The sequence below is a fragment of the Ursus arctos genome, unplaced genomic scaffold (genome assembly GCF_023065955.2).
Source record: "Ursus arctos isolate Adak ecotype North America unplaced genomic scaffold, UrsArc2.0 scaffold_3, whole genome shotgun sequence".
Lineage (NCBI taxonomy): Eukaryota > Metazoa > Chordata > Mammalia > Carnivora > Ursidae > Ursus > Ursus arctos.
The window spans coordinates 48,266,205-48,292,794 of record NW_026622985.1 but is presented as its reverse complement, the minus strand read 5'-3'; the positions used below and the strand labels follow the sequence as shown (position 1 = coordinate 48,292,794).

At 36.7% G+C, this 26,590-nt stretch overlaps 1 protein-coding gene across 1 annotated transcript in view; it reads right to left on the bottom strand.

Annotated features, from left to right (window-relative positions):
* The window catches only part of HDAC9 (histone deacetylase 9), a 906,012-nt gene that overhangs the window by 12,564 nt on the left and 866,858 nt on the right, over positions 1-26,590 (bottom strand). Inside the window, exon 25 of the mRNA XM_044386989.3 lies at positions 13,714-13,861. Coding sequence (XP_044242924.1) covers positions 13,714-13,861 — 148 coding nt within the window. The remainder of the gene's footprint in view (positions 1-13,713; positions 13,862-26,590) is intronic.

Genomic DNA, 26,590 nt, shown 5'->3' with positions numbered 1-26,590 from the left:
CTCTGTGTGTCCAGCATATAGATGGGCAGCATATAGATGGGTCTTGTTTGTTTAAAAACATTTAGCCACTCTAAGTCTTTTTCATGTTATTCATTATCATCCTTTCTTTTCAGCTTATGGAACTCTTTCAGCATTTCTTGTAAGGCAGGTGTTGTGGTGATGAACTAACTCAGCTTCTGTTTGTTTGGAAAATTTTTATCTCATTTCTGAAGGACAACTTTGCTAAGTAAACTATTCTGGTTGGCAGGTTTTTAATTTCAGCATTTTGAATATATCATTGTACTCTCTCCTCGCTTGCAAGATTTTTGCGTAGAAATCTACTGATGATCTTATGAGAGTTCCTTGGTATGAGATATATATTTTTTCCTCTCGATACTTTTAAATTTCTCTGTCTTTGATTTAGACAGTTTTATTATTATTTTATTAAGATCATTTTGATTGGAATTTTGAGCTGACCTATTAGCTTCATAAGCTTGGTATTTAAATCTTTCCTCAGGTTTGGGATGTCCAGCCACTATTACTTTAAATAAATTTTCTGTCACCTTCTCCTCCTGGGACTCCAATAATTCACAGATTGTCTTAATGATGTCACATAAATCCCTTAAGATTTCTTCATTCCTTTTAATTCATTTTTTACTTTTTATTCCTCTGACTGAATAATTTCAAATTATCTGTCTTTGACTTCATTGATTCTTTTTTCTGCTTGATTCAGTCTCATGTTGAGCTCTGTACTGAATTCTTTAGTTCAATTATTGTATTCTTCAGCTCCAAACTTTCTGTTTGGCTTTCTGTTTGACTGTTTTCTGTCTCTTTGTTGAATTTCTCATTTTGTTCTTTTATCGTTTTTCTGATTTTTGTTGAATTGTTTGTGTTCTCTTGTAACTGTCTGAATACCTTTAAAACAATTATTTCTAATTATTTTTCAGGCAATTCATGTATCTCCATTTCCTTGGGTCAGTTACTAGAAGTTTACTCCATTCCTTTGGTGGTGTCAGGTTTCCCTGATTCTTTGTGATTCTTGTGGCTCTGTGTCTGGGGCAGGAGGGCATGATATTTGGTTGGCTTAGGCATCTCAGGTCCACAACACTGACAGCTATGTAGTCTTTGGTGAGCACTATTATGGCAGGGCAGGTGGGGAGATGCTGGAGTGACTGCAAGGGATTTTGGAGTCCTATCTTCTTCAAGTACAGCACCTAGGGACCAGGACATGCCACTGTGGTGGCTAGAGCTGGTGGTGTACACACTTGGCTGCAAGGGCACTGGGTCTTGGCATATACTCCTGTGACTGCAAGCCTTCCCGGGGGCGTACAGCTGTGGAAGCCAGTGTTGGAACTCAGGCTGGTGGGGTGCAGGTACATAGCTGAAGGGACTAGATGCAGTTCAGCCCAGTGGTGCAGGCTAGTGACAGGAGTCGGGGCTAGATGTGGGCCTTGATTTTTGGAGTATGCTCCTGTGGCTGAAGGGCCTCACCACACATATGGGCAAAGCGTTGAGGCTAGTGATGTGAGTTGGCCAGGGGTGTGCAGGTGCATAGTTGGAGGGACTAGCTGCACATGGGCTCAGCAGATCAGGCCAGTGACAGAAGACAGGGCTGAATCCTGTCCCGTGGCAGTTGTGGGGGCCTTGACTGTCAGCATGGACTCCCATGGCTGCAGAGTCTTGCCATGTGTGCGTACATGGCAGTGGAGGCTGGTGATGGGAATCAGGCCAGCATGTGCAGGTGCATAGCAGGAAGGCCTAGCCCTGAGTGTATGCATGGTGGTGGGTCAGTGGCAGAGTCAAGGTTGGCATCTTGCACTGATGTAGCCACAGAAGCTGGAGCTGGCTTCTGGTATAAATCCCAGGCTGCAGAGGCATGGGTGGCAGAGGGAGGAAATGGGGAAAGACTTGGGCAACTGGTGAGCATGATGAAAACCTGTGGGGTAAAATCCTCAGTGGAAAAATCTTCAGGGGTTCTGAAGCAGCTGTTTTGGACATTGGTTTCTTCATCAGTTGGGGTCCTTGCAGAGCATATCACTGGAAACCATGATCACTCCCATTGTATATCTGATACTGGTAGCCCCCACCCTTCTTCTTTGTTCCTAGCCATCTCCATATATCTCAGCTTTGCCAGTTTTTTGGGTGGGGTGAAACCAAAGTCGGTTTTTCCTGCAGTGTCCCAAAAGGCTGGGGATGCTGGTCAGTCACCCTGCTCTTCCTTCCCCAGCAAGGGGAACTCTTTCTAGCTCAAGCCCTCTTGGTGCTGAGTAGTCTCAGCCTGGAGGATGGGATGACTCAGGCAAAATGAAGCTGTTCTTCCTTCCCTTTTTGGACAGTTATTCTGTTGTTTTGTTCCACTCTGTTGCTAAAGTTTCTTGAGTTGACTGCTGAGCTCTCCCAGAGCTGTTTTTGTTCATGGATAGATGTCCAGTTATTGATCTCTGTTGGGGTACTAAAGCTCAGGTCTCTGCTCTCCCATCTTAATGACGTCACTCCCCCGACCTGCATGTTCCTATTTCTAACCCAAAGTAACAGCAAGATTATCTTTTCTCCCACACCCAGGACTCAGCTGTGGCTGGAATTTCAGAGACAACAGTGTGTAAAGAAAATGTCCCAGAGGTCGTAATACATATCTACCCTTGGTGGAGGATCTGTGCATTATCCAGATGTATATATATCCAGCCTGGGCTCTGAGGACATGAGCAGGGTATCTACTGTGCAACCCATACTTACTGGCCAAAATGGATCCTTTTCTGTTGAAACATGAGGACTTTCAAGTACAATATAAAACTTCCCATCAGATGCTTCTCTTCCCTTTTCTCCCTTCAATATCATTTCATACTAACCACTTTTTAAAAAATAGTCTACTTACTGATCTCCACCTTCTACTGAATCAAATACACATCCACATAACTGACCAATTCTCTCGGTGTCTTACTGCATAAAAATATTGTTAGTAGCAGAGCAAGTTGGAGAATCTTCTGGATTTCAAGGTAGATGCTCCGTGTTTAAGTCCCAGCTCTGCCACTTTCTAAAATTTAACTTTGAGCAAGTCAACACTTCTAGATTCTCAATTTTCTCTTTAAAATTGAAATAGTTCCTGACCTGCCCTCAGGCTTAACTGAATGAGGTAATTTAAGAGACCGTGCTTTATATACTGTAAAGTGTTGAACAACTATAGAAGAATTGTTTTATTTATACCTGCCACTGTGATGATTTACAGTATCATAGCTTTCAGTGGAGGTGGTACTATCTTTACTCACTTCCTATTCCTAGGTAACTGTTTTTATATGTTTATAAAAGATCATTTTTTAAAGAAACCATCTTCATGAAACACTTAGAAAGTCAACAGGTGAGGAATGACCTTTTAATGGATGTTTTGGTGAAAGACTGAGAAGCAATGCTCTGGAAATGTGGGAGCTTCCCACTTCCATCATCTATGTACACACACCAAGTTTACCTTGTTTAATAAAAACACAGTTGTGGAAAGAGATGGGGAAAGGGAAGAGATGCAATTTTTACATTTTTGAATTTAACTTCATTTGTAATTAGGTAAGATGGAGACACAGTAAGGTCAGGAATACATATAAAATAAAACCTCCAAAGATAAATTTTAGTTCAATAGTTTAGCTAATTGAAAGACATAAACTTCTATTACCGTAAGCCAATTTTAGAGTGAACACTGATCATTTTCTCAATAAAGGACAAAAATTTAAGAAAAGGATCTATTCAGTCCAGCAATCACAGGTTAAGGGAACTTACAAAAATATAAAGCAGAAAGTAAAGAATTTAACTTGAGAAAATAAATAGCATAAAATTAAATTCTTGTATTTTCCTTAAATTCTTGTACATTTCCTTAAACGTATTTCATTTCTTATGATTTTTGAAACAGTATTTCTTTATTTATATTAATAATGTTATTTAGTGAGACATATTAGCTCTTGTTTATTGATTTAATTTAATCTCTTTAATATCTTACTTTCTCTTCCTCTTCCAAGGCAAGCAATCTAATGCTATGTACATTATGTTGTTGGTAAGGTGTACTTCAGAGCTTTAAATTATTGTTTTGTGGGAATATATTTTTATTTTATGTACGTTTTATATATATATATAAATATATATATACATATACATATATATACATATATATGTATATATACATATATCCTGCTTAATTTTCTCACTCAGTATTGTATTTATTAAATCTATCAATGCAGTTATGTTTACCTAGTCTGTAGCTGCTAAGAAGTACATGGCATCTCCATGGTATACATCTGCCACATTTTAACTACTCATTCTCTCAACAATGGACCCCAGGTTTGACTCCCTCTGTCTACCCACCATGAATAAGCTATAGTGAACTTCCTAGTACATGTACTTTAATGATCCTGGGTCAGAAAGTCTTCAGTATATACCACAGGAGCAGGATTACCAGGTCGTATGTTTCGTGTATAGTAAATGGTATTAAATTGCTTTCCAGAATGGCTGTCATAGTTTACCTTCCCATAGCCTCCAAAGTTCCATATCTCTACCTGTTCTGACCTTCCCCATGTTCCTGAATTTTTCACTGACTCAAACAATAATAGACTGAGTGTCTGTTATACACCCTTGCTCTGTTCTAAGTATTAGAAATATAGAGGAGACATAAAAAATATAACAGGGGTATCTGATCTTCTTTTGGGATTGATGGTCAGTGAACATTCTCCAAGAAGAGGAAGTGATATTTGATCTGAGATCTAAAGGAAAAATGGAAGACAATGGAGAGGCCAGGTAGGCTCAGTGGGAGGAAAAGGAAGATAAGTATTCCAAATGGGGTGGGGGTGGGGGGATAATGTGCCAAGAGGCATGATGTGAACACGAGTATGGGTCTTTGGAAAAAATGTAAAAACCACCATAAGATACTATTACATACCCACTAGAAAGGCTAAAATTTTGAAGGCTGATTTTACAAAGTGTAGGTGAGGATATGAAGCAACTGGAATAGTTATTCATTGCTGGTGGGAACGAAAGATGGCACAATCATTTTGGAAAGCAGTTTGGAAGTTTTTTACAAAGTAAAACACAGGGCTTCCCTGTGTTTGGCAATTTCACTCCTAGGTATATATCAAAGAAAACTGAGTGCTGTGTTAACAAAATAAAAACCTGTATAAAAATTTCATAGAGACTTAGGTTCCTCAAAAAATTAAAAATATAATTACCATATGATCCAGCAATTCCAGTTCTGGGTATATATCCAAAAGAATTGAAAACAGGATCTTGAAGAGATAATTGCATACTCATATTCATTGAAGCATTATTCGCAGTATCCAAGAGGTGGAGGCAACCTAAATGTCCATTAATAGATGAATGATAAAGAAAATGTGGCATATACCTACAATGGAATATTATTCAGCTTTAAAAAGGATGGAATCTTGTCATATGCTACAATATGGATGAAACTTGAAGACATTATGCTAAGTGAGGTAAGCCAGTCACAAAAAGGCAAATACTTCATACTTCTACTAATATGAGGTATCTAAAGCAGTAAAATTCTTAGAAACAGAATGTAGAATAGTGGTTGCCAGAAGCTGGGGGAACAGGGAAAAGAGAAATCATTGTTTAATAGGCACAGAGCTTTAGTTTTGCAAGACGAAAAAGTAACGGGCATACAGTTAACACTATAGGTCTGTACACTTAAGAATGGTTCAGATGGCAAATGTTATGTTACATGCTTTTTACCACAATAATAAAAAATTTTCATAGTAGCTTTATTCATAAAGCCCTAAATGGCAGATTTCTAAATAAGACATATAGATGATTGACAGGACATGAAAAGGTGTTCAACATCACTAATCATCAGGGAAATGCAAATCAAAACCACAATAAGATACCATCTCATACCTGTTTGAATGGCTATTATCAAAAAGCCAAGAAATAACAAGTGACGGCAAGGATGAGGAGAAAAGAAAACCCTTGTGCCCTGCTGGTGTGTTGTAAATTGGTGCAGCCACTAGGAAAAACAGTATGGAGGTTCCTCAGAAAATTAGAAATAGAATTACCATATGATCCAGCAATTCCACTTCTGGGTATTTATCCAAGGATGTGACAATACTAACTCAAAAACATAAAGGCACCCCCATACTCACTGCAGCAAACTTACAATAGCCAAGGCATAAAAGCAGCCTAAGTGTCTATTAGTGGATGAATGGATAAAGAAAACGTGATGCAATGGAGTATTATTCAGCCATAAAAAAGAAGAAAACCGGGCACCTGAGTGGCTCAGCTGGTTAAGCATCTGACCTTGATTTTAGCTCAGGTCATGATCTCATGAGTTGGAAGATTGAGTCCTGCATGGGGCTCCACCCTGAGCATGGAGCCTGCTTAAGATTCTCTCTCTCTCACCCCCTGTTTGCCCCATCTCCCCTACCCCCCCAAATGTCCTCTCAAATAAATAAATAAATAAATAAATAAATAATAAAAATAAAAACACAGTAAAAGAAGAAAATCTTGCCATTTGTGACAACTTGGATGGAACTTGAGGGCATTATGTTAGGTGAAATAAGTCAGATGGAGAAAGACAAATACTATGTGTTTTCAGTTATTTGTGGAATCTAAAAAACCCCCTGAACTTATAGAGAAAAGATTGGTAGTTGCCAGAGGTTAGGGTAGAGGTAAGAGGTAGGCAAAATGGGTAAAAGTAGTCAAAAGATACAAACTTCCAGTTATGAAGTAAATAAATCGTGGAAATGTATATACAGCATAGTGACTATAGTTAATAATACTGTGGTTTTTTGTTCGAAAGTTGTTTTTATTTATTTTTTATTTTATTATTTTTATTATGTTCAGTTAGCCACTGTAAAGTACATCATTAGTTTTTGATGTAGTGTTCAATGATTCATTAGTTACATATAACACCCAGTGCTGTTTGAAAGTTGTTAAGAGAATACATCTTAAAAGTTCTCATGAGAAGAAAAAGAATTGTAACTATGTATGCTGATGGATGTTAAATAGTTATTGTGGTGATTATTTCATAATGTATACATATATCAAATCATTATGTTTTATACCTGAAAGTAATACAATGTTACGAATCAATTATGTCTCAATAAAAATCCCTAGCAAAATTAATAGCCCCAAGTGGGAAACAAGCTAAACATTGATCCATGGGTACATGGATAAACAAATTAGGGTGTGTTTATACACTGGGATAATGCACAATAATAAAAATAAACTACTGATGGGATGGATCTCAAAAACATTATGCTTAGTGGAGTAAAAGGAGACAGATAAAAAGCTGTATGAACTACTGATTCCCTTTAAATGAAATTTGAAGTTTGGCAGAACTAATCTACGGTATTAAAACTGAAAAAAAAAATTACCTCTAGAGGAAGTAGCATTGACTAAGAGACATAAGGAAATTTTCTGGGTAAGGGAAATTGTTCTTGATCTTGTTCTGGGTGATGTTCATTTAAGTATGGAATAATTTAAAAAAAATTTTTGATTTGTGCATACTATCATATGTAAAGTATACCCCAATTCGAAAAAAAGAAATGAAACAAGTTCATTGTTGGAACACAGATCAGAAAACAAAGAGGAAAGATTTCAGATATAAGGTACAAAATCAAGGGAAGGGTCTGATCACAGAGGGCTTGCTTATAGGTCCTGTTAAGAATGATGATTTTTATGCTAATGGAAATGGAAAGGCATTGAAGGTTTTCAAGCAGAGGCATGACAGGATTTGCTGTCCAGTTGTGTTTTGTTTCGTTTTTAAGAGTTCCCTGATTGCTTGTGTAGAAAATGGATTAGGAAGGAGGCAAAAGTAGATATGGGAACTAGTAAGGAAACTACTACTGTAAGAGTTTGGATGAGCAATGAAGGTACTTTGGACTGAGTGTTGTCAGTAGAAGTTTAAAAAAATAGATGGTTTGCTCAAGCTATTGTCTCGATCTCAGATACCTTTCTTCTTTTTTTTTTTTTTTAAGATTTTATTTATTTATTCGACAGAGATAGAGATAGCCAGCGAGAGAGGGACACAGGCAGGGGGAGTGGGAGAGGAAGAGGCAGGCTCATAGTGGAGGAGCCTGATGTGGGGCTCGATCCCAGAACGCTGGGATCACGCCCTGAGCCGAAGGCAGACGCTTAACCGCTGTGCCACCCAGGCGCCCCTCAGATACCTTTCTTCTTATTTTCTAGGTGAAATCCTATATATTTTTCCACCCTTCCTCAGTTGATCTACTCTGTGATTTGTTCTGCATTTCTAGGCCTGTGTTAGGTCTTCTTTTATTCTACAGCTCAATATAGCAAATTACTTGTCACTTATTATAGCTGGTTGTTCATGTCTAATCCTATGGTAGGAAGACTAATAGCCCCCAACGATGTCTATGTTCTAATCCCTGGAAGCTGTATGTTACCTTGCATGGCAAAACTGACTGTGTAGATGTGATTAAAGTTAAGTACCTTGAGATGAAGAAATTATCCTAAATTATCCTGGTGGAGCTAACCTAATCATGAGTTTTGAAAAGCAGGGTATCTTTCCCAGTTTGTAAGCCAGCTTGCCCAGCTTTCTTCCTTCAGTCAGAGAGAGATGTGATAAGTGAAGAAAGGTCAGCAGAATATAAAGTTGCTGGCCAAGAAATGCAGGCAGCCTCTAGAAACTGGAAAAGACAAGGATGCAGATTCTCCCCTACAGCCTCCAGGAAAGGACCCAAGCCCTGCCAACCTCTTGATTTTAGCCCAGAGAGACCTGTGCCAGCCTTCTGATCTGTCATTTAAAGTGATTAAATTTATAGTAATTTTAAAAGATAGAAATAGAAAACTAATATAATCCCCAAGTATATGAACATTTTGAGGACTACAAGGAAGCTTTGTGACCCTGCCTCTCAACACTTTGGCCTATACAGAATAATCAAAAAGTGTTTAAAGAATGAATGGACTGGATATTCTCCTTCCTCATTCTGCAGGTTGGAGGATAATCCTGTAATCTGTCAGCATCACTGCCAAGTTTTTCTCCCTCCCTATACACAATTCCTTTCTCCATTCAGACAGACACTTTGCCCCCCGTTCTTTACTATGTTTATTCAGTCAATCCATTTTATGATACGAGTACTATGGATTCTAGTTATCTGAAAATTGACATTGTTAATTAGTATTATAAAAGAAAATAAATACAAAATACACATTTTGAAAACTCTTATAAAATATAAAAACACTTATTCTCTCAGGAAACACAGTAAATCAAGAGAGACAGAATTGCTCAGGTATCATTATAAAATGTTATGTTCCCATTTTAACAATATTTTGTCTTCTGTCTTTGGATTCATTCATTCATTCATTCATTCATTCATTCATTCTTCAGTATTTACTACCTACAATGTATTAAGCATTGTGAAAGTCTTGAATTAAGCCAGCTAATCACAGATTAATTAACTCAATTTATTGCTTAGAGATTATTTGTCAATCTCTTGTTTTTAATGTCTATACTATTGATTTAACCGATGAACAGTTAGATGCCTAGGTACAGCCTCTATATTCTAATATAGATAGCTGGATGATGAGCTACGTATTAAAGGAGAAAAAAATAAATGGTGGAAGAAGAAAAATGATGGAAAAAATAATAAAACCAACCTTTATTGAGTATTTACGATGTATCAGGTGTTAAGACATACTATTTCATTTCATCCTCAAAACCCTATGAAAATTTCCCTTCATTTTAAAGACAAGGAAAATAAAGCCCAGGGAGATAAGTAAATTGCCCGTGATCGCACAATTATTAAGTTGAAGATGGGATTTGATCTCTGCAAGCTGATTCTAGAGTCACACTCTATTCTTCCTTTGTAGTGGGAAGAAGACAACAATGAAGGAGTGAGAAGAAGACGAGATAAATGGGAAGCTAAAGTTATCATGCATCTTATTTTACTCACAGTTCTATTCAAATATGTTTCTTTTTCCTTACAAAATACTTCTTTAAAGGCTTCAGAATGGAACCATGAATATATAAATGGGCACTGGATTGAATCCCTATCATATTAAGTCAGACTTCAGAGTGCCCCATGACCAAATGGCAAGCACTGAAAACAGAGATAAAAAGATGGTCTCAGAAGGAGGAGGAAAAAGAAGAAAAGAGAGGACAGATTATCCTTCCTTTTATCAGGAACTTCCAAATCTTAGCCCACTTAGCCCACTTTTCAACTAAGACTTTGTTGACACTGATGAAAATTAAGAATAAAAATTATATTGGAATGCTTGCCTGGTTAGATAAACAAGTGCTCAAAATAAAGGTATTCTAGAGAAAAATCAGAAACCTGCATAATTTGTATAGTATTTAGCTTTTAGAAGCCTTGGAGACACAATCCTAAAAAATGGAAAAGAAAGTTGTGTTTCTAGGTATACTAGACATGAATGTGTGTTTAATAGTGGTCTATATTTCTATATAAATTTTCAGATACAGAAAAATGTGGTTAATGTCCTTGGCATTAGTGATAGGCCATTTAAAGTTAAGGTAGATGATACCTGGGATTTTCTGGTGTATCATTATACTTTTTTAATATTCATAAGACAGTTACTCAAAAAAAAAAACAGTTAGACTTGGAATCATATATTTTCTCATGCATCTGTGAGAAAGGTTGTGAAAAGTTGAAGATGAAATGATTACATAAACAACCAGACTGGATTGTACTAAGAAAATCTAACATGATTCACACTAAAATCAATAGGTCAAACTGACATTTGAAAAATGTAACTTTCAGTTTTTGTTTTGGTTTAAAAAAAAAAGAGAGATAAAAAGACAATCAGGATTTCTAGAGTTTAGTAAATGTGTTCCCAGTAACATAATAGCTGATCATCCTGAAGTTTTGATTGCCAGAGAGAGCTTTTTCTTGATTTTCAGCAGAGCCTGAACTAGTATCCAAGAATAAACCTGAATACTGCACTGACCTTTTCAAAGTAGAAGCATCTGAAACAGATATCCAACCAATGCAAACTATAATCTTTTAAAGGTGCAGTTTCCTACCAAACAAGAAGAAACCTAAAATCGCAGTTATCTCTTCTAAATGATATGCTATATGTGACCAGGTCTATCTATTAAATATTCTTTGAACGTATAACTAGGTTCCATTTAATTTTTTTTGTTTTTTTCTTTCTGATCTGTTAATCTTTTTTTCTTGGTCAAGTCCTTTGCCGCCTGATAATTATGTTTTGAAAACTGTATTTCAGTTAATCATCCCCAAAATGCATCCCCACATATCAGCCTTTTTCAAATAATTTACTCTTCATGGTCCATCAATAAGTTGTAAAAATAAAATGACTGTTTTCACTGTGTTGTCATCTCCTTCTTGCCCCCCCCATCCAAGAAAAATGAACAAAAAATACTTACAATGGTTTCTAGCCAGGAGCATTTTATCCTTTATTCACTAGTGGTAAATGAGTCAGATATGAGTTGGCCAGGAAAAGAGCTGCTTTACCCAAAATCTTAGCACAAAATGAGTCATCTCACTCCAAGCACCAATATATCCTCCAAAATAATTGGCAAGAATTTCCTATAAAAAGAATCTTGCCTTCACTCTTTTCCATCCATTTAGTTTTCTGATTTTTCTAATTTTTAAATTTCCTGTGTACTTATAATATTACATTCATAACAAAGGCCCAAGAACATTTCCACCTCTTTATCTCATTCTGAAAGTCTTTCCTGTATTGAGTAGGGGGACAATTCTAATAGCATGCCCCTGGAAAGAATAAATGTTCTGTGGCTTTCAAGGGTTCTCTGTCTTTGACTCTCTCTGACGAAATTCATGCATGGTTCAATAGAAATGCAAAAGTCAATTCTAGAAGAATTTTTCTTTTCCTCTGCTGAAAAAGTGAGTGCAAAGCCATAGAAAATATTTCAAGCAAACCATTTTTTGTTTCCATAAGAAGAATCAATCAAAATAGAGACAATGCATCTAATACTGATAAACAAACATGAATCCAGGTCACAAGCATCAACTCTGTTTCCCTATACATCAGAACATTCAAATTCTCTCTCTCTCTCTGCCATCAGAGGAAGCTTAAAAATCACTGTGAACTAAAAATAAATAAATAAGTAAATAATCACTGTGCACTGAGGCCAGGGTTAAGTCCTTGTAGATTATCAGAAGTCAAACACACCATTTACCTGAGGATAAGCAAGAATGCTTATAGAGCCAATTCCTGCCAAAGTGCTGAGATTTTTATATTACTTGGAGTGTATAAGATAACTTTTTATTCTTAATTATTTTAAGCAAAATTATGTACAATTCATTTCACTTGGGTTGGAATTTAGCTTCATTTCTCTATATTAAATGAATTCTAAAGAATAGATACACTCCTTTTATATCCAGCACTAACAGATGTTAGTTTCCTCAGTTTTATAGCTCTCAGATGACAGAACTAACTGCACTTGGCCTTGGGAATAATTGCAACACCTTTGGATTATGAACTTGGTTTGTTTCTTAGCTGGGAACGGCAGGGGGTTAGTTCATATTATCAAAGAAGTAAAATAAGTTTTCCTTTATGTTCCAGATGCCCATATGAAGATGTCTTCTAATGCAATATTGTACAACTATTTTTTTCTATAGGTAGTCTGGTCTTTAAGTGGTTATAGTAAGAAAAAAATACTTGCTTAAAAATGAAATCTCTTATTCAATGCATCTCCTGCTCTTGACCAAAGATGTTAAATCCATTAAACCCTGAATATCCAGTAAAAGCAAGAAAGCTAAAACTGTTCAAATTTGTGCATTCTTGGGAAAATTGCCAACTGGGTACTAGGTAGCAGGATCTTTGTAATTAATGATGATGTTATTGACGGAGGGAATATGATTTCCTTCTCACAAGCAATTTAAAAGTGCAAGCTGGCAGAGCTTTAGTAAAGCCTCACCTGATTCATTTTTAAATTGAGAAAATGTGACTTTGAAGCCAGCCACAGAAAGCACCAGTGTTAATATATATGTACATCTGTGATGGCTCTGATTGCAGCAGACTTAAAAAAAACTTGAATGTAGCATTGTCTGTATGATAGGATGATGAACACCAAAGTGCACAAACTGACAAACATTTCTTAAAGAAGAACAAGCAAACCCAATTGTAGGTTAACCTTATTTTTCTCTTTCTGAATGCTATATTCATATGAACGCTAATTGGAATCAACTTCTTCTTATCATAAAGTGGAATAAAATCAGACTCAGGAGTCCACACATTCCTTTATACACACTCCTATCTCCTTTGGAGGCACCGTCTATCTTTATCCAGTACTTATACCATAAGGGCAGTCACAGAAGGAGCTTGTATGTGTTTAGGTTATCCAATAGACTAGTAATACCCTCAGCTTCCCCTCTCCTTTTTTCACCTTGTTATATCAGTAATTTTGAAATGATGATAGAAAGAAAAAGAATATCTGGAAAAAGAGAAATAACTAAGGAAAGAGGTGAAGCACACTAGTAGCTCTTTCCATAATGATCTGCACTTAAATTATCCAATGAGGAGTGATTTCTCTCACCATGTATCTCATCCACTCTAATTCTCTGTGAACTGCAACCACATGCTCCAGCTGTGTTTCCCATGAAGAATGAAAGAAATGAATTCTTGGTGGCCTACAGCATTTGCTGTGGCATCTGTGGCTTTGAAGAAGACAGGTGGTGGAAGTGGAGGAGACAGGTGAAGGAAAGCCTGGAGAGAGGTTCACGAATGCTAATGATGAGCCTGGATGTTACTGACCTTAATGACTCCCCCATGTTGGATTCATACCTGCTATCTTCTGAAGCAAAGGGCTGTTCTACATCTACCGTCAGGGAGGCCAGGGCAGAAACAGTCTCGGTCTCCTCTTGCAACTGAGTCCCAGCCAAAGCACAACCCCTTGGCACAGTCACCATCCTTACTGACTTCCAGTACTTGCCTAGAAAAAAAATGCATCATACTTTAATAGCATTTTAAAACAGTATTAATCAGAATACTTGTATAGATCCAACTCAGAGTGTTAAGTTAAAATTCTCTATGTTATACACAGCTGTAATTTGGTGTCTTAAATATTATGATTAAGTCTTTTTCTCAATCTAAGAATGCCAAGTTGTGAAGTGCTCATGGTCCCAAGCCTGAGTCTCTCCCTTGCTTAGAGGATAATAAAGTGAGGAATAATCCACAGTCTAATGAGCTCACTATGGCTGTGACTGACAGCTGTCTCTACAATTAAGTAATAAGCAAACTCTGGGCACAGTGCCCTCTGGAAAACCCTCAAGAGACTAGGAGGTAGAAGTCTCAAGGAGAAATTGAATGAAATAGTAATGTTAAAAATTGCTACTTGAGCTATTACCTTTTTATAAAAAAAGTGAGGTTAGAATATTAAAGAAAAAGAAAAGCCCAGAAATGACAGCATGAATTGAATGGCAACTTTGCCAGAACAATCAGGTTTGTTAGTCCTGGATGTTCTTTCTTTCTCAACCCCAGGGTGTGTACTAGAACAATAATTGATTTAAAACTTTAATATATGCACTGGCTGATGTTGGCACCTTTCCATATGTCAGACGGAAGTTTCATTTTTTTGAGGCAGGGAAGGGGAATGAGAGGAAAAGAGGAGGTCATTTCATGAGAACATGCCAGTGGAATAAATATGAAAGAGCAAGTCAGTGGCCTTCTCACAGCCCGAAGATATTTTTTTGTCAAGTGTTGAGTAGTCCCAAATCAAAGCAGAAGAATCTTCCTAGGTGGTGACATGACTTACCAGGTTAGAACTATCTCTGCAGACTGACCAGTGAGGGAGGAATTTGACATGGATTGGAAAGGAGGATAACTGGGTTCTGGACCAAACTCTGCCACTGACCATCCTATCATGCTGGCAAGACTCTCGGGCACTTCATTTCTGCTTCTCAAAACAGGAGAATGATCTCAAATCCCTTCCAGCTCTAACTAACATTTTGAAATCGGCCTTTCCTTATCTTACTATTTCACAAAGGAATGGATATCACGTTAGGGGAGGAGACTCAGTCTCCCCATCTACTTCCCATGCCAACAGAACCTTCTGACATATTGTCTACTACAACTTTACTTGCTGTAATCACCTATTTTGACCAAAGTCTGAGAATCATAAAGCTTTCAATTTGGACCAAATGACAGCAATTCTAACTGTGAATAAACCCACAAACTAACATTTTGAGGTACTGAGGAGATAAAGACACGTCCCTCACACCAAAAAATTCATGGTCTACATGACAATACTGTGTGGAAAAGGCCCATGTGATCCTGAGAAGAAATAAGTAGAACATATACTTATGATAATGGGAAAGTGAGAGAAGAGTTGCCAGAAAAACATAATACTTGACCAAGTATTTGAAAGACCACCAGAAGTTAGTCAATCTGAAATAGAAGGAGGTGGTGGTGGTGAGGTATTCCTAGAAGAGGAAATAGTGCACACAAATGTGCAGAGACTCGAGTCTCAAGTCTCTGGGTTTTTTTTTTTTTTTGGGGGGGGGTGCGGGGTACAAAGTCCACTGCTAGGAATTACTGGAATGTTTGGAAAAACCTTGAGAGTGATGAGTGAGACTGCTGTGGTAGACATGGGCTAATTAACACACAATCTTGAATAACATGAGAATGATCTTGGACTTCAACCTGTAGGTATAAAGGGGCCATTTTAAGCAGAAGAGGCAGGGAATCAGGTTTAAGTTTTTAAAAGATCCCTCTGGACAGATCATGGACAATGAATTGGAAGGTGATGAGAGTGGTGGCAGGAAAACCAATTTCACATCTTGGCAAAAATCCAGGTAGGAAATGATGATGTCTAAAACTAAAAGGAAGTGACAGAAAAGAAATGAGGAGCTAGACTAAGAGAGGTTTAGGAAGTAGGCAATGAAAATATATCTTGGGTTATTCTGTAGTGTACCCCTACCTCTCTCAACTTTGAAAGATGACCTTGAATTGACAATTATATTCCAAGACCCTAATTTTTCTAAATCACAATGTTGTTATAATATTCCTCAAGTTGGAAATACCATATACCATATATAAGTGCATTCAGCTGTAATGGGTTTCACAAAATATTATTAAACACTCTTTTAGCTCATGATATTCAAAAAAATTAGTAATGCTGGATGACATCCTTTTCTTTTTCTCTAGAGTGACTAATCTGACAAACAAACAATAGGTGGCTGGCGGTTTATGGGTTAAATTATTTTTTATATACTATAGGAAAGAAACTAGCATTACTGATCTCCTAATATGTGCCAAGAACTGTTAGGTGCCTTTCACATTCATAATTTATAATTTCATTTAAACCTCATGATAATTATGTAGGCAATGTTGGGTAATCATTCTAAAGTCACATGGCTAGGAAGCAGAAAAGTTGAAATATTCATCTGGGACTGACTGACTCCAAAATATCTCTTACTTTGTACTCTGTTGTCTTCCTTTATTTAGTTCTCCTTTACCCTCTTCCTACTACACATTAAAATACAAAAACAGACTCAATATATAAAAATCCCAACTTAAAGAATTATGCATATTGCAAGAGAATTATTATGTTCTCCGCTTTACTAAAGAAATCATATTTGGTAATAACAGGTTACCCTTGTTCCTCAGACATGTGACTCAGTTGATCCACTTTTATCCACCTTTTATTGACTCTATTGCATGGGTTTTTTACATCAAGGGAAACAACCATGTAAAGACCAGTTCATTTTACTCTTCATTTCTCATAACCTTATACTATTGCAAGCACCTGTTTACCAAATAAGCCATCGACGAAGCTATCATAAAACTGGAAACAAGTGCTCATTGAAGAGCATGAGTAAGAAGTCCATTGAAGATGGAGCCCTGAACTAAAAGTCAAGATTTCCAGATTGGAGACTACACACTAGACCCAGAGAAGTCATTTGGATCACTCTGGGGCACAGTTTCCACACTTATAACATGATAGTGGTGGGCTTAATGATGAAAGGGCTCTCCCTGCTGTAATTCTCAAAGACTGTGATTTTTCTGATCTCACATTATGTCTTGCTCTTGGATATTAGGATGAATTTGTTTTGGAAGAAAATCTTACTATTCTGTGGGTCTGTAAACCCTTAAGGAGGTCAGTAAACACCTAGTTTTAGATAATAAAGCACATCTAGAATAATCACAGGCTTTAATTTTTAAGCATTGTACTTTTTCCTCAAGAAGAAAACTCTTGGTTGGCCATAGACAAAACAAAGATCCTTACTCTCCAAACACAATCAGGACAGAAGGTATGAATCATTAATAATGATTTTTCAGGAGGAATGACTGACAGTGATCCTTTAACATTTAGCCTTTATGTATGTGAATAGTAAGAAAGATTTTAAATAGCTAAGACCTTTCTGAATAAAATTTAATGTGTAAAAAATATCCTGCTAAGTTAAGATTAAATGTTGGAAGTTTGGTTTTTATCCAAATGTATGAGGTTTCTGACTCAGAAATAACCAAAAACTTTGAATTCAATATGGCCTCTGGCAAAGCCTATAAAAACAAAGGAAATATTCTACATTAATAATGCATTCATAGACTACTATCTCTATTTGTAAAGGAGAATAATTAAAATGGAAGTGGGTAGAGCATAGACTGTGCAATATGCAGCCAATTCAAACTCCAAATTTATGGGTTATATTTTCATATGATGAGTAGTTTTTTTTTCTTTCAGAAACATATGTGCTAGAAAATCAGATCTGTTGGCATGAGAATAATACCCTTATTAGCACACAAGAGAAATGAACCAAGGTTTACTGCTAGAGTATTTAGGAGCTGCTATTTATAAAGTAAGATACTAGTAACCAGTCACTACTGGGTTGCTCTCCTAAAGCAATAAAACTGTCAAAAGACAGGGGTTTTCCATTAAAACTGGACATGCACACTCCTTTGGTCATATCCCCTATCCTTATTTGTTTTGCCCACTATGTAAATCTCCCCACTTTTCAGCACTTTCTTGTATCTTTTCTTTTCTTCTCCTCTCTTTTCTTTTTTCCTTTTCTTTTTTCTCTTTCTTCCTTCCTCCCTCCCCATCTCTTTCTCCCTTTCTTTCTTTCTTTCTTTCTTTCTTTCTTTCTTTCTTTCTTTCTTTCTTTCTTTCTTTCTTTCTCTTTCTCCTTCCTTCCTTCCTTCCTTCCTTCCTTCCTTCCCTTTCTTTCACTTTCTCTCTCTTCTATTCCTTCCTTCCTCCCTCCCTTCCTTCCTTCCCTCCCTCACCCTTCCTTCCTCTCTCCCTTTCCCCCTCCCTCCTTCCTTCCTTCCTCTCTCCCTTCCCCCTCCCTCCCTCCCCCTTCCTTCCTCTCTCCCTTCCCCCTCCCTCCCTCCCCCTTCCTTCCTCTCTCCCTTCCCCCTCCCTCCCTCTTCCTTCCTTCCTTCCTTCCTTCCTTCCTTCCTTCCTTCCTTCCTTCCCTCCCTCTCCCTTCCTTCCTCTCTCCCTTTCCCTCTCCCTCCCTCCTTCCCTCTTCCTTCCTTCCTTCCCCCCCTTCCTCCATCCCTTCCTTCCTCTCTCCCTTCCTTCCTTCCTTTCTGACTATTTAGCCTTCACTATTTCGCATTTCTGTTTTGTCTGAAAAAGGCAAAGCAAAGAATGAATCTAAAATAAAGGTAAAGGGGCGCCTGGGTGGCACAGCGGTTAAGCGTCCGCCTTCGGCTCAGGGCGTGATCCCGGCGTTATGGGATCGAGCCCCACATCAGGCTCCTCTGCTATGAGCCTGCTTCTTCCTCTCCCACTCCCCCTGCTTGTGTTCCCTCTCTCGCTGGCTGTCTCTATCCTGTCGAATAAATAAATAAAATCTTTAAAAATAAAATAAAATAAAGGTAAAAACTAGATAGTGGATGCAGACGGTCAAGAATTAGAGGGGAGGGGGCGCCTGGGTGGCACAGTGGTTAAACATCTGCCTTCGGCTCAGGGCGTGATCCCGGCGTTATGGGATCAAGCCCCACAACAGGCTCTTCTGCTATGAGCCTGCTTCTTCCTCTCCCACTCCCCCTGCTTGTGTTCCTTCTCTTGCTGGCTATCTCTATCTCTGTTGAATAAATAAAATCTTAAAAAAAAAAAAAAGAATTAGAGGGGAGGCCATAGATGGAGTATTAACTGGGTCAGATATGAGCCAGGAGAGGACATCTTGCAGATGCTGTGTAATCAGACTTCAGCATAAACCACACTGTTCTTGGTAAAGAGCAATTTGGAAAAATAAGTATTTGCGGACATATGAAAGTCTGTGTTAAAAATGACCCATCTGCCAAAAGTTTTCCCAACCAAAGCCTCTGATACTTCGAAAGCCACCTGGTTCCAGAAACCTCACCCTTCCCTCATCACTCTGGGGGCTAAGAGCCACTTCTCAGACTTGTTCCTGCCATTTGAGTAATATTGTCTTTTGTTATTACACACCATGGTCTCATAGGACAAGCTGGTAGTAAATCTTTCCCAATCCCCAACAACTTCAGAGATTATTAACACCTGGCACTAACAAAACACCTCACTTCATGGATTTTCCAGAGTTCAGAGCTTCTTAATAGTTTTGTTTTTTGTTTTTTTTAAAGATTTTAATTTATTTTTTGACAGAGAGAGAGAGACAGCCAGCAAGAGAGGGAACACAGGCAGGGGGAGTGGGAGAGGAAGAAGCAGGCTCCCAGTCGAGGAGCCTGATGTGGGGCTCAGTCTCAGGACACTGGAATCACATCCTGCGCCGAAGGCAGATGCTTAACGACTGAGCCAGCCAGGCGCCCCTTCTTAATAGTTTTTAAAGATAGATTTTTCAAGCTAAATGGAGAACATTATTGGGTTCCAAAGTACTGTATATATGCAAAAATAACAATGTACTGAAAGTTGGTATATCAATAGTGACCAGGTAATTTTTCATCCAAGTTAGGGCAATTTTAAGCTTAAAATGGGGCTAAAAATAAAAATTATATGTCATTGAAATGTTTATTGGTCAACAAATTGTTTTTATCAGTGGATCTATAAAATACAAAATAGTCCTATTCAAAAGTTACTTTCACAACTGAAATTCATTCTAAAAACCAAAAATAGAATAATTCATGTGTGCCAAAGCACAAAAACTAACCACTTTATATTAATTATCTAAACATTAGAAAATAACATAAGCAGAATTATGATTGCTGGTAAATAATCAGGTTAATAAATTTTTTGGCCATATTTCTCACTGATAGAATGTCACTGGTATTTTTATGAAGAATGTATTTTTTCTATCAGTGCGGTCTAAATATTTTAGACTTTTTCATAAGATTGCCTGCACTTCAAAGTGGAATTTTATGGTTAATAAATGTGAAATTGTGGCATCTTTAATTACTCTTCTCAAGAGACCATAGTATTTTTGATTGACAAATACTGTCTTCATAAGTGTGGTGCTATGTGGTAATTTCTGCTAAATGTGGAATATTTTCACTTCTAATTTTTAAAATATTGAAATGAGTGACTATTTCATAACAAATATTTTCATGACCAATGTCTTTTTCCTCCTTTCATAGGTACCTTTCTTTGGCAAACATTATATGTAAACCAAACTTAGCAAGAAAGTTTTCCCCATTTATGATTCTACAAAATTTTAAGATGCTGCAAAATCATATGACTTCTCAGTTTCATTCTATTCCAGAACAGAACATAAATTTATGTCATTAAGAATAGGAATTTTATCAATGATTCTATCAACAAACAGACATCTTTGAAAGCCCAATTATAGATTATCAAAATCAAATCCTATGGTTTGCATGTTCATCCTCAACTTGTTCATCTATTTCTTTGCTTTTGTAGGGATTAATTTAAATGTTTTTCTTTAAATTGATCAGAAACACTGTTTCTTTTTTTCTCTTCTTTTATTATATTATGTTAGTCATCATACAGTACATCCCTAGTTTTTGATGTAAAGTTCCATGATTCATTACTTGTGTATAACACCCAGTGCACCATGCAATACGTGCCCTCCTTAATACCCATCACCAGTCTATCCCATCCCCCCTGCCCAAAGCCCTCAGTTTGAGAAACACTGTTTCTGTAACTGAAATTCTTTAAGAGTTTCAAAAGCTGATACTTTTGCTTCATTTCATAACTATTTTTTATCAGCTTCACTGAGTATAGTTTACAGTCAATAAAATTTACCAATTCTAAGGGCAGGTTATGATGAACGTTTACAAATGTGTGTGGTTATACATATAACAAATACCACAATCTCAATACAGAATATTTTCTTCATCCCTAAAACCTCCTTTTGGCCCTTTGGAGTCAATTTCTTACCTTCCTTCTTGCCCCTTGACAATCACTGAAATTCTGCCACTGTACATTCGTCTTTTCTAGAATTTCATATAAATAAAACCATATACTCTGTAATCTTTAATATCTGGCTTCTTTCACTTAACATAATACTTCTGAGATTTAAAACACTTATCTTTATCTTATCATCTCTATTTTTGTTTCTTTGTATGTAGTATGATTTTTCTTTTCTCTGGCTTCCTTTAAGCTTTCATTATAATGCACCTCAGTGTGATTTTACTCATGTTTATTCTGCTTGAGATTGATTGAGCTTCTTGGATCTGTGGATTTGCAGTTTTCATCAAATTATAAAATCTTCTCCCACTATTTCTTTAAATATTTTCCCAACTGCTACCTTTTCTGGGACTCTAATTAAGGTATGTTAGCTAATTGATGCTGTCCAATATACCACTGATATACTATTTTTCAGTATTCTATTCTTTACTTGAATAGCTTCTATTACTTATTCAACTTCATTTTTTTGTTTGTTTTGTTTTGTTTTTGTCTTCTGCAGTGTATACTCTACCATTAACCCTTCCAGAGTACAGAATTTTTAAATTTCAAATACTGTATTTTTTATCTCTAAAACTTCCATTTGCATGTTTTTTAGGTTTTTCATTTTTCTCCACATTATGCTTGAACTTTCCTCTTCATATTAAGAATAACTAACATTCTTGTCTGCTAATTCTATCATGCCTTGAGTTTGTGAGTCAGTTTCTATTTAATTAGTTTGTCTTATATTTCTAGGTCATATTTTCTTACTTCATGCTTGTGGACGTTAATTTGAACATATCTGGTTATTGAATTTTGTTGTGTTCTTTGAAGATGCTGGACTTTATTTGGGCATGCAGTTAAATTACTTGCAATCAGTGTGATCCCTTTGAGGCTTGCTAGTACTTTTTGTTAGATTGGTCCCAGAGCAGGTTTTAGTATAAGGCTAATTTAGTCCTAAAACTAAGAGAAAACCATTTGGATATCTCTACATGTTGTCTTATGTATTACAAGGTCTCTCCACTCTGGCTAGTAGGATGCAAACTGTTCCCAGTCCTATGTGAACTCCCTGAATTATTTAACCGGCTGATTTCCCCAGCCTTGTGGAGTTTTACCTCATGCATGTAAAGACAAAGGTTTAAAGAAACTCCTATACAGATACACAGAGTTCTTTCTCTGTGCAACAACTTAACCTCAAATATTCTGCCCCACAAATTCTAGTCACTTCAGTCTCCCCAAACTCTGATTACTTAATCTTCAACTCAGAAAAATCACTGGATTCTATTTGAATTCTCCTTCCCTATGCTGAATCATGGAAATTGCCTCATATTAGTAACCTCAGGCAACCGTAGGCCTCTTTTTCTCTTTCCTTGTTTGTTTCTTGCTGGGATCATACGTCTTTAGTATTTGTTGTCCAGTGTCCAAAAACATTGTTCCCTATATGTGTTTTTCTGGTTTTCTTTTATTTCTGATCAAAGGACAATTTCTATAGTAGTTTCCATTTATTGATTATTTTGATTAATGAATTCTAACTGATCAGAAAAAATAGAATAAAATTCAGAAACTCATTTACAAAATAGTTCAATATTATTGTAGAATAATCATCTTAAACATTTCTAAAGTATGGTTGATAATGGGCACCAAAGAAGAAATTGTGATTACAAAATTTTGAACTGCCATGCTGAAGGTCTTTTTTTCTTTTTCATCAATATCAGCTGTATTTCAAAAACTTGGTATTTCCTTTAACTGTTCAATTACCTGTATTTCATCCTGTGTTTATATAAAGGTATTGTAAATTTTGAGAAAAACAGTTTAAATTTCCATTGCTAGACTGTTGAGCCTGTTTTTTTAAAAGAAATTTTTAAATAAAATTTTATTGAACTTATACTTTTATTATCTATAAAAATTTAAGGAATTTATGTTCTCCATAACTAATGCCAAATATATTTCTATTCATTAAGACTAAGCTGTGCTCCACCAAAACCTAAATTTGCATATTAACACAAAATCAAACGATCCTATTGTCAGTGTTAGATTTTCACTATAATCTACAATAGCATCTACAATAATAGCCTACATTTCATTTTTGGCATATTTATTTCTAAAAGCTCTACTTTGATTCCATAAATTGAATGAAAAATATCAAACCATTATTAGAATTAACCGATTTTTCTGTTTGAAGCATCTAAGGACACTCTATCATTGAACCAAGACATTCTTCCAGTGGGTCAACATGTAACAACTATTAACTCACTTTGTTTATTTATTTATTTATTTATTTTTAATTTTTTTTTAATTTTAATTTTTTAAATTATATTATGTTAGTCACCATACAGTACATCCCTGGTTGCTGATGTAAAGTTCGATGATTCATTAGTTGCGTATAACACCCAGTGCACCATGGAATACGTGCCCTCCTTACTACCCATCACCATTACCTCACTTTGGAGCTTGAAAAGAATACTTGAAATTGAAAATTTATTTAAAAAATGTAGATGCATGGTCATTTTATCCAAATAAAAAGTCATGCTTCATAAAGCGATACTTGCACATTTTGCAACTGCACTTGTTAAACTGCCTCCTTTGGCCTTAATTTTTTTTTCTTTGTTTTTCTTCTAATAATAGCATATTTTAAAGTGGACACTGCCACTCCGTCAGCAGCATTCTGTTTTTAGTGTTCATGTTACGCATGATATCACTATGTCCCCATGATGAATAATGAATATCAACAAACATTTTGTGCAAGTTTCATGGTCATTATCAGCTTTCTTAGGAAACAGCAATTGAGCACTACATTTTTTAACATGCACATTTGTTTCTGAGCACCTTTCAGCTAATAGTATTGATAGCAAAACTAAAGTATGTAACTAACCACAAAATAAATAGTTGTGAAGTCGCGATGTTCAATAATTGATGAAACCTCTGTAGAAGAAACATTCAGAGTGGAAACATTCAGGACTACTCTCTCTCTGTTTCTTGAATATATTTTATCCATCCCTAACATTTTACTCTCCACATTTCCCTAATCCCACCTTCTGGTGGTTTGGTGCCTTCATGCATGTCACCAGCCGTGGCTTTAGCACAACTGCCTGGTGTACCGGGCGGCAGCAATGTTGAATATTTCTCCTTCCACCTTCCAGGCCAGAATTTTGGGTGGCTTTTACAACTGGTGTCTGTTATTTCAACATACCATCCAGATACCACTGTTTCAGATTTCTCATTTCTCAGAAACCAAATTGGTCCCACGCCCTGTTTTTGTAAATAAAGTTTTATTGAAATACAACTGTGTTCATTACATACTGGCTATGGCTACTTCCTTGCTACAATGGAAGGATTAAGCAGCTGCAACGCAAAGCCTTACAAATTTACTATCCTACGTTGTACAGAAGAACTTTGTGGACCTCTGGTTTAAAACAAGGAAGTATGCAGACTAAGTTATTTTGTAAAAAAAAAAAAAAAATTACTCTGGCAGCACTTTTAGAGAGTAAGTGGAGAAAGCAAGAGTGGATGTGGGTAGACCACTTTGTAGGTTATAGAAATGGTCCAGGAGAAAGCCTGATTTGGGACAGTGGCCATGGGAACAAACATAAATGGATAGATGAATGAACTGTTTAAGGGATAGGACAAACAGGATGGAATAATGGGCTTGATGAAGACAGCAATGGAAAGAAAACATGAAAACTAATTCCTAGATTCCTGTCTAGCAAAACTACAAGGATAAGGGTGCCATGTGCTTGGATCAAGAAACCTGGAAGAGGTTGAGGTTTGGGAAAAGAATAATGACAATGGCTTTGGATATGTTGACTAGATGTGCCCTTGTAGTATCAAGGGAGAGATGCTAAGCTAGAACTTTAATAAACAGACCTGAGGTCTGATCTGAAGATATACATTTTTGGAGTTATACATGTAGAGATGACTATGAAGCTATGGTCTGGGACAAACACAACAATAAGTAAAATGATATGAAACATTTACTGGATGTCTATGATATGCTTATGCTAATGTGTATGTTGTTTCATATAATTTCAAAACTACCTTGTGAGATAGAATCTTTCATTTTTTTTATTTTATAGATGAGAAAACTGAAGTAAAGAGGGTTGAAATAACTTATTCATATTGTATACTTAGAAGAAGATTATATAGTGTGAAAAGGATTTAAATAGAGAATGCTGGGCTCAATAAGCAGAGATTCTACATTTAATGTTGCATTCAGGGGTGTTGGGAAGGGACTCCAAAAGTCTATTTGGTTGGCTAAAACATGGACAAAAAGCTGGTTCTCAGTGAGTGATTTAGAAATGTCAGATCTTCCTTGGTTTAATGAAGAGGAATGGATTCAAAGAATAGGGAGATTGGACTGTTAGAGTGTATTTGTCCTTTATGACCTACTTATTCATACTGGAAAGGTCCAGAAGACATGACTTTCACCATGACTCTAAGAAAAAAATTTGTGAGGGGGGTCCTGGAATTCCTGAAGAGCCTTGTGATTGCTCATTTCTGTAGACCATAACTTACAGTGGGAACTTTGGTCATTGAATTGGAAAACCTAAGTACAGTGGGAGTAATTGGATCCAGGTGGCAGGCGGGAAGTGGTAGCATTCAACTGCGAAAGGCAAGGTGGGTATGGTTGCATAATGGATATTAGACTCAAAGTAACTGGTTTGATAGAATAGTGGAATGGCCTTTAGAAGACTCAGTTACAGTGCAAGCCAGGTGGTAATATCTTGTAGGACTAGGGCAAGTTTCTCTAGAAGGATGTATATGCTCTATATCAGCATCCAAAATATGGTACTGTTTCTCCCATATCCAGGATTCATGTGTTCACAAATCAAGGGGTAGAAATGGGAGTTCACCACTCAATATTACACCTAGTCACCCACTGGCAACATTTTTACTTTCTGTGCCTGAAAACTTACACTCTGCTACCTTAAAGGTCTTCGTTCCAAATGGAGGAAAGCTTCCACCAGGGATACAACGATTCCACTGAACTGGACGTTAAAACTTCTGCCTTGCTACTTTGGACTCCTCATGCTTTTGAATCAATAGGCAAAGAAAGGAATTACTGTGCTGGCTGGGATGATTAATACTGATTATCAAGGAAAATTGGCTTGCTACTCCACAATGGAAGTGAGGAAGAGAATGTGTGAAATACAAGGAGATCCCTTTGGGCATACTTTATTATCACTATGACCTGTAACTAAGGTCAGTGGAAAACTACAACTCAATCTATGCAGGATTACTAATTCAAGAATTAAGGTTTGAATCATTCCACCAGGTAAGGGACCATAGCCAGCTGAGTTACTTCCTGAAGGCAAAGGGAATACAGAATAGGTAATAGAAGAAGGTAGTTATAAATGAACCAACTATGGCCACATGATGAATTACAGTAACAAGGAA